This window comes from Phyllostomus discolor, chromosome 3, assembly GCF_004126475.2.
Source record: "Phyllostomus discolor isolate MPI-MPIP mPhyDis1 chromosome 3, mPhyDis1.pri.v3, whole genome shotgun sequence".
Taxonomy (NCBI): domain Eukaryota; kingdom Metazoa; phylum Chordata; class Mammalia; order Chiroptera; family Phyllostomidae; genus Phyllostomus; species Phyllostomus discolor.
In genome coordinates this window covers 4,484,957-4,492,619 of record NC_040905.2, presented here as the reverse complement: position 1 = coordinate 4,492,619, position 7,663 = coordinate 4,484,957, and the positions used below count along the sequence as shown (strand labels likewise).

General features: G+C 43.4%; 1 protein-coding gene across 1 annotated transcript in view; it reads right to left on the bottom strand.

Annotated features, from left to right (window-relative positions):
• Positions 1–5,496: 5,496 nt before the first annotated feature.
• The window catches only part of EMB (embigin), a 43,033-nt gene continuing 40,866 nt past the window's right edge, over positions 5,497–7,663 (bottom strand). Inside the window, exons 8-9 of the mRNA XM_036020162.1 lie at positions 6,348–6,402; positions 5,497–5,798 (exon numbers count right to left, since the gene is read on the bottom strand). Of these exons, the coding sequence (XP_035876055.1) occupies positions 5,778–5,798; positions 6,348–6,402 (76 nt within the window). The 3' untranslated portion in view covers positions 5,497–5,777. The remainder of the gene's footprint in view (positions 5,799–6,347; positions 6,403–7,663) is intronic.

Here is a 7,663-nt window from a genome sequence, read left to right as displayed (position 1 = left end):
TTAATAAATCCATGAGTCTTTATTTAAAAAAAAAAAACAGTAAAGTTTATGATCAAATTTATACTGTGAGAGATAAGCAATTAATATATACTGCAGAATATTTTTGTACATTTAATAGCTCTAAGTCTTAGTTTCATTTTTCAAATACATTTTAGAAAAATAAGAATTTGAGCTAAATTATTTTCTGAAATAAATTACAGAATACACAGCAGAATCACTTTTCACGAACAAATGTTCTCCAAGATCATAAATACCACACCAAGGTAACATATAGATTCTAACCATACACACCCTAAACAAGTTTCCTGAGCATTTTTCCCTTTTGGGAAATGAGCAAGTAGGAAATGGAGGTGCTACGGGACAGCCATGTGATCAGAAGTGCTTTTGACAACACCATCGTGAGCGACCACTGACCCCACAGGGGAATCTTACTGTGCAGGCATCGGCAGGCGCCCCGATCCATTGAGAACCGCACAGGCGTCATGATGAGAGCACATTAACCATGAGAGTGGATCAGTGCGCAGACCCGTCCAGCTCGCTTCACGGGCCATTGAAAACAGGGACTCCTTTTCCCAGCTTTCCCCACACCTTTGAATCATACTTTTGAATGCCGATACATTTTAAATTATTACTGGGAAGGAATACATCTTGAAGCTTACTAAATTATCTCATGATAGGCACTTCTCAGTAGTGAGACTGATACGGTATTTGGTAAAGACATTTCTTTCCCTGAAGTGGATTTGTGTCTCCCATTCAAACTTGCAGCTGTCGTCACGCGGTGCCTGGGCTCGAACACCTGAACATCCAAAAACTAGTCCACTCTTCCCTGCGGGCTAAAAGTGTGAGCGTCTGGCCCGTCTGCTGTCTGTTGTCGTGCTAACACGGTAAAGAGCAGCTTCCTTCATCCCCAGTGTTTGCATATACATTTTACAATAGCATTCCCTATTGAGAAGCAACATTGGGGTGGTGGGAGGGCCACCGTGCACGATTCCCAGCACGCGGCAGGGGCGCATGCGTGCCAGAGCGCAAGGCCCAGGAGCCCCTCCGGGCGACATTATGGAACTTGCTATTTACCTGACCGTCTGAAGGAGTGACATTCAAAAAACAAAAGATAGTTGATAGACAATAGTCTCACCTTCCAAGAAACATATAAGTAGCAAGCCAAAGCTCTTTAGCGTGGCTGTTAAAGCTAGACTCTTGAAGGGGGTCTCCTTGGATGTCAATCCCAGCTCCAAACCATCTGTCTAGGGCTCAGTTTCCTCATCTGTGTAAAAGTAAGTGATAATGGTTCCTACACATAGGGTGATCTGGAGGTTAAATGAGATAATTAGACGTTTCAAAACATCGAGCACAGTGCCCGTCACATGCTAAGTGCTCAAGGCCTGCCAGTCATTATTATTCAATGATGTTACGTATTCTCGAAGAACTCAGTTGACAAACAGGGCTCGGAGCTGACCTTCGTTGCTGATATCATGTGAGAGAAATGCACAGAGAGAGTCCCGGTTTCCTCATCTATGCTACAGGAGGATAAATTCAGCCTATTAATCAAAATCAAAGTAGGTATTTCATAAATACGTATAACTTAAGATTCCAGAATAATTGCCTCATTTATTGAATAAGTACTAGTTTAGAGCATGCTATAAGTAGGTTTCTGCGCCTTCTTTTTAAAAGATTTTATTTTAAGAGAGAGGGGAAGGGAAGGCAAAAGAAAGGGAGAGAAATATTAATGTGTGGTTGACTCTCGCACGCCCCCTACTGGGGACCTGGCCCACAACCCAGGCATGTGCCTTGACTGGGAATTGAACTGACAACCCTTCGGTTCACAGGCCGGCTCCACACCAGCTGGGTCAGGTTTCTGTGCCTTTTTATTAATACTGGAGCACATACCTGAATGTGTTCCTACCTGAAGGTGGACAGTGCTACTGCGGAGTGAGTCCCGAATTCACAGCCTCGCCTAACACATTTACAGGGGTTCGTTTCCTAGGAAGAAGTCTAACAGTCAGGAAATCATTTTGCATAACTCTGTTTAAATGCCTCAAAGGTGAAGAGCAAGGGAATGAGGGAGCAGAACGGACAATTTTGTTTCTTTTGATGAATTTCATTCAAGACAAACTTTTAGTCATCCAAACTAAACAAAATGTTCTAAAAATTTCTTTCCTTTAAGATGAGATGTTGAATTGCATTCTGAGATATTGTAAGATACTATAAAGCAATGATGGGGAGGAGGAATGAGGAATTCAGTGGAGTGGGCGTGTGCCATATTTTGTCGTGTATGAGCACTTTTTTGCCCAAACTTTTGAGGGAAAAGTAAGGATGCACATTATACATGGGTAACACTAATTATACATGGGCAAATTATACATGGGAATCAATACTAAAATGTGGGTGCGCATTATGCACGGCAAAATACAGCATACCAACACTCACCAACAGTACCCTGCAAAGGAGCACAGGGCTCCAGTTCTTTATATTTAATGGAAATCTACACATTGACTTACTAAAAGAAAGGATAAAATTCAGATTAAAATCTGTACTGTTCATAAAAAATAGAGTAAAATAGGAATTTAAATAAGTTGAAAGTAACATACCATGTCTAATAGTTCAGGAATTCTCTTTGCTCGCTAAACATTAAAACATTATTAAAATCAGACAGGACTTTTTATTTTATTACTGTGTGTTTTTTCAAAGTAATAGAAGCAAAAACGAAAGTTCTAAAGTCTTGCTTATCTCTGTTAAACTATTTTGTATTCTGATGTCACAATTTAGATTGTTCTTCTAACAATGAGAACAAGTTTATGAAATCTGATTGGTTTTTACTGATACATTTATCCATTCATCACACACTTCAGGACAGCTCAAATGCATCCTCTCCGTGGTAGAGCAGGACACAAGTGAAAGGCACAGCGATCCAGGAGGGAGACAAACATGTGTATATTTACGGTACGGGGCAATAAACACAGGGACTGGCAGCTGTTTGAGCACACGGGATGGCCCACACTCCGCCGGCCATGAGGATCCCTCCAGGAAGGGGCATCAGAGCAATGCCTTGAGAGCTAACCTTGACTCGGTCTGTGGGGTTGGCCTCCTGAACCAAATCTTGCAGCGCCAAAGCTAAGGCAAGGCATTGGAGAGAGACTAGGAATTTGCAAAAGGGCAGTGGTAACAAATGGCAAAGGTGAGCCTGCAGAGGTTTGGCAGGGAGCTCCCACATTACGTTACAAGGAGAGATTTGTGTTTTAGAAAGGTGATTTAGGCAGCAATGAAAAAAGAAAAGGATGAAAAGCAGCTGAGACTGAGGTAGGAAAATCAAGAATTCAGTTGCTGTGGCCGGATGGGGTGAGGTGGGGGAGGCAGCGGGTGGATCAATGAGCCGTTAGAAAGGAGCAGTTCATGGCTCCCACACTTGAGTTAATAGAGGAGAAAATACCACAACGGGGTCTAGGTTTTGGCCCAATAAACGGATACTGAGGGGAAAGAGGAAGACTACAAAGGGAGAAGATTTACATTCCAGTATAAGCTAGCTGAAAGTACCTGGGCATTTTATGACATTAAACCTACTTCATATGCTGCCAACCTGTTCGCTGGAAAGAGAAATCGGGTTTCCCGTCCAGGACCTACACGCACGGTGGTTTCCCTACTTGACCTTCTCTTCCCACTCAGCATTCTGAGTCAACTGACGATGGGCCGGTGTGAGTCAATCCACGTATCCTCTCCACCCGGTGGCTTCATGGAAGCTTTTCGTGTTCAATCCGATATCGGTGGAGTAATTTTCCAGAAGCCCTCCAGAGAGACTCCGAAAAGCCAAAGCTCACCTTTAATGTTTCTGAGTGCTTTTTCTTCTTCTTCAAGTTACTGAACTAAGTTGTCTTTGCTGGAAAAATAGCCAGCCACTGCCATTTGAAAATTCAGTGTGCTCTGTAAATATTCCAGATCACTTGACCTCGGGGCAGCAATTTCTCTTGCTTGAAAAGTACTTTAGCCTTTACGGTAGTAACGAGCTGTGAGGATGCACACTGTGTCTCTGAGCTACAGATTGCTTCCGGTTGGTACCTGCCCAGTCACACATGCACTGTGTCGAATGGGACCCGGCCAGACAACAGGTCTAGTTCCTCACCGAATTCAAATTGTTTAGATTAACCAAGTGAACTGATGAGTCCTCTGTCATCATACAGATACCACCCACAATTACATTATCAAAATAACAATTGGTGAAGCCAAAATAAACACACAGCCTATGGCTCAAGAATAAAATGAGATCTGCCATGACCGAAGGGATGTTTTCTAGTTCGACAAAACTTGTGTGTAGAGCTGACAGGCTTTGCACGAGACCCTACCACAGCGAAATAATGCGCAGCTTCCAGGTTGCTACTTTATGTGCATTAGTCACACTGGTGCTATTTTTAACATTGCTTAGGCCGCCATATAAATTATAAATGTCACTACCAGGATTTTATTATAATTTTCTCAGACAACACATAGCATACATTTCTATCAAGTTTTTTTAACTCATTAAACTCCCCTTCTTGGCATTCTAATCCCCTAGTCACCAAGAACTGTGGGTTCCTTGCCAGCACCCCAAATTTCCCTCTGCTTCCAACCACTCTGTGAGCAGCGGGACACGGGACCCACTCCACCAAGACGCCCAACAGCTTACACGTCATCGTCCTCGACCCAATCCAGTATTCGGCAGCAGGGCTCTGGATTCTAAGGTTCTCGTCAAAGCCACTGGCACATTTCCATGTCTGTTCAGAGTTCCCGTGGTTTGGTCAGAGTGATTTTATAGTATTTCAGTGACATATGCAAGAGCTACTACGTAGTCTATCCCTGAAGAAAAGTCTAAGGCATCTGCAGCATCACAGAAGCACTGCAGCACTTCTGGACTTTAGACAGAAGAGTTGGGATTGTAAGCAGTGACAGTGCATTTTTAGGTACTGAGCCAGCCGTGGACACCGGGGAACCACGAATCTCACAAGCATTCTCATAGCGGGGCCGCATGATGACCACATGGCCCTGTGCCCGACCACATCAGTACTCGGTGGACTTAGGAAATCCGAAACCTGTGGCTTTAAAGAAGTGCTCTTGGTAAAGGCTAAGAATGACTCCAGCTGCCGTGGGGAAGCAGCGCAGATGCGGGGGCGGACGGACTGGGGCAGATGCTGTGGTAGAGACGGAGGCTGGGGAAGTGCGTGGTTCTATTCCTCGCCCTACACCAGGATGTTTGGAGGAGAACAGCGTTCTTCTTGTGACTGCGGAGAGTAACCATCAGCAGCAAAGGCAGAAAGTACTCACTTCGGAGTCAAGACACACTTCCCTTCAAGGTAGCAGGAGGATGAACTTTACATGGCTATCATTGCAGTTGTATACATAGTAAGCACGATTAGGGAAAACACTTTTCGAGGCAAATGGCAAAGGCTTCCTTTCTAACGAATTCTTTGGTTGTAAGCGGGTCTTGAGTGACAGGAGCTCTCTGAGCTATTACCTGCTTTTGCTGGTGTCTGGTCTGTGTCCCCTGAGGACCGGATGAGATTATTATCCTGGGTTAGAGCTCCTACAACATATTTAATACAATTTACCTCGCTGTTATGTAAATAATGACAGAACAAAAACCTCTTTAGGTCTGAGATAGCATCTATTATTCATGAAGCTGCTGCTGGACATGCTGCTTAAACTCTTTATTCTTTTAAAAGATAAAAACTCAGATGTTCTTAACAGGAAGCATAGATGGAGCAGGAATACAAACTCTGTCCACCTTCCCACGAGTGTTGGCGTGATGCTTCTCATTCGCTGGCCGCAGATTCCTGAGTCGAACAAAACACAGTGAAACTCCATCAGCACATCCTGGTTAGCAGGATGTAGTGACATCATCACTTCAGCAAAGCAAAAACTGCTGGGAAGGGGTGATCCGAACTATTGCCAAAACCAACCGTTCCTACTCTTGCCACTGGGGGAAAAATACTGATGAATTCTGAAAAGGTAATATGAACCCAAAATATGGAAATATGTGAGAATAAAAGAGGAGAATCCAGAAAAATTGAGAGGGGGAAAAATAAGCACTACATGAAAAATTGTAAAAGAAACCAGCCCGTGGTGACAAGAGAAAAAAAAACTGCATATAGGCAGTGCAATAGATTTACTTTTATATTGGTTCTCTGGTGGGAAAAAATGTCATTTATTTTTGTATAAGTATATATTTCCCCCCATAATGTTGTAAACAAGCATGTCCAAGCACATAGGGACTGACTAGGTCTTTAATGAAACAAACGAACAAAAAATGAGCTGGATTAATAGACAGCCTATGCATAGTGGATTTTACCTTTTACTTGGCATACAATTTAGAAGTAACTTACATTTTTCCTGTGCCTGGGGACATTATTTTCTATACCATTGCTATCATCTGATTTCCTGCATTGAAAATAAAAGAGAAAATCACTAGATGTTTACACTGCATAAAATTAAGTCAGTCACCATCCGTCTCACGGCTACCAGGTTAATGTGAAAGGTAATTCCAGACAGAATTCACTCCTCTTAACAATGTTTGACTTACAATGTTGATGGTTTTTATGCCACTGATTCTGTTGCCATAGATGACAGTAACAAAGGCCTGTTTGTTTTACTGGGAGGGAGGGTTGCTTCTCCCCGAACACGGGTGGGGGCTTGGGGACACGGCTATGATGTGTGTGTTGCTTCGACACATGTCAGATAATGGCCCGTCGGGAGCTCCGCCAAGATGTGAGATGCAGGTGCTGTGATGTGACCTGTTTATTACATTGAATTAGAGGCTACCCATGGTTCCTTATCGACCCTGTGTGCATCAGAGCAGGGACACGAGTCTGCGCGTCAGACTCCGAGGACAGGAGTGACTAAACTAGCTAACGAGGATGGATCACGAGTGCCCTTCCAGGTCTTCTGGGCAGCGCCGGGCTCACGCAGCTATTAACATCGGAGAAGAAACTCAACCAGCAAATCAATTACGTGAGGACTTGGGGGCAAGTCGGGCAGACGAGACTGGGCTGGTGAGATGTCGCAGTGGGTGAGATAACGAGGCAGGGCCTCGCTGGACCATTTGAATGAGCACTCAGACCAGCCTGATCCAATGTTATGTGTTTAGAGTTATTTTTAAAAATCATTTTCACTAACAAATCACTGGTTTCTAAACACACACGTGTGTAAATGAACATTATATAGAAAATATACTGATACATAATATTTATTCGCTGTCAAAAATAAATTTATCTCCTAACTAAGAATTCTGAAAGAGCATTAGCAAAAGGTTGGTCCAAATGGGTTCAAGGACCCTTGACCCTTGCATGAAATCTAAAGATAAAGCTGTAACCTACAGATGAGGAAAACGAAACAGTGATCTCAGTGGAACAGTATAGGATGGAAAAAAAATGATATACAATATCCCAATTTCAAAAAACCTGAAAAAATTAAGGCATCGTACTAGAAATCGAAACACTCCAACAATGCTAAGATATTCTAGAAAAAAATATTTTCTAAGTATTTCTTAAACAGGGTAGGCTGCATGAATGAGAACTGAGGTATTGAGAAGTGGTGGCCTGCTGCACGTTGTTCGGGTCCCAGCCTTGCAGAGCATGTCCCAAACAGACCAGCATGCGCTGAGCCCGCAGCAGCCCCTGGGGCACTGTGTGGGGGTGGGGGG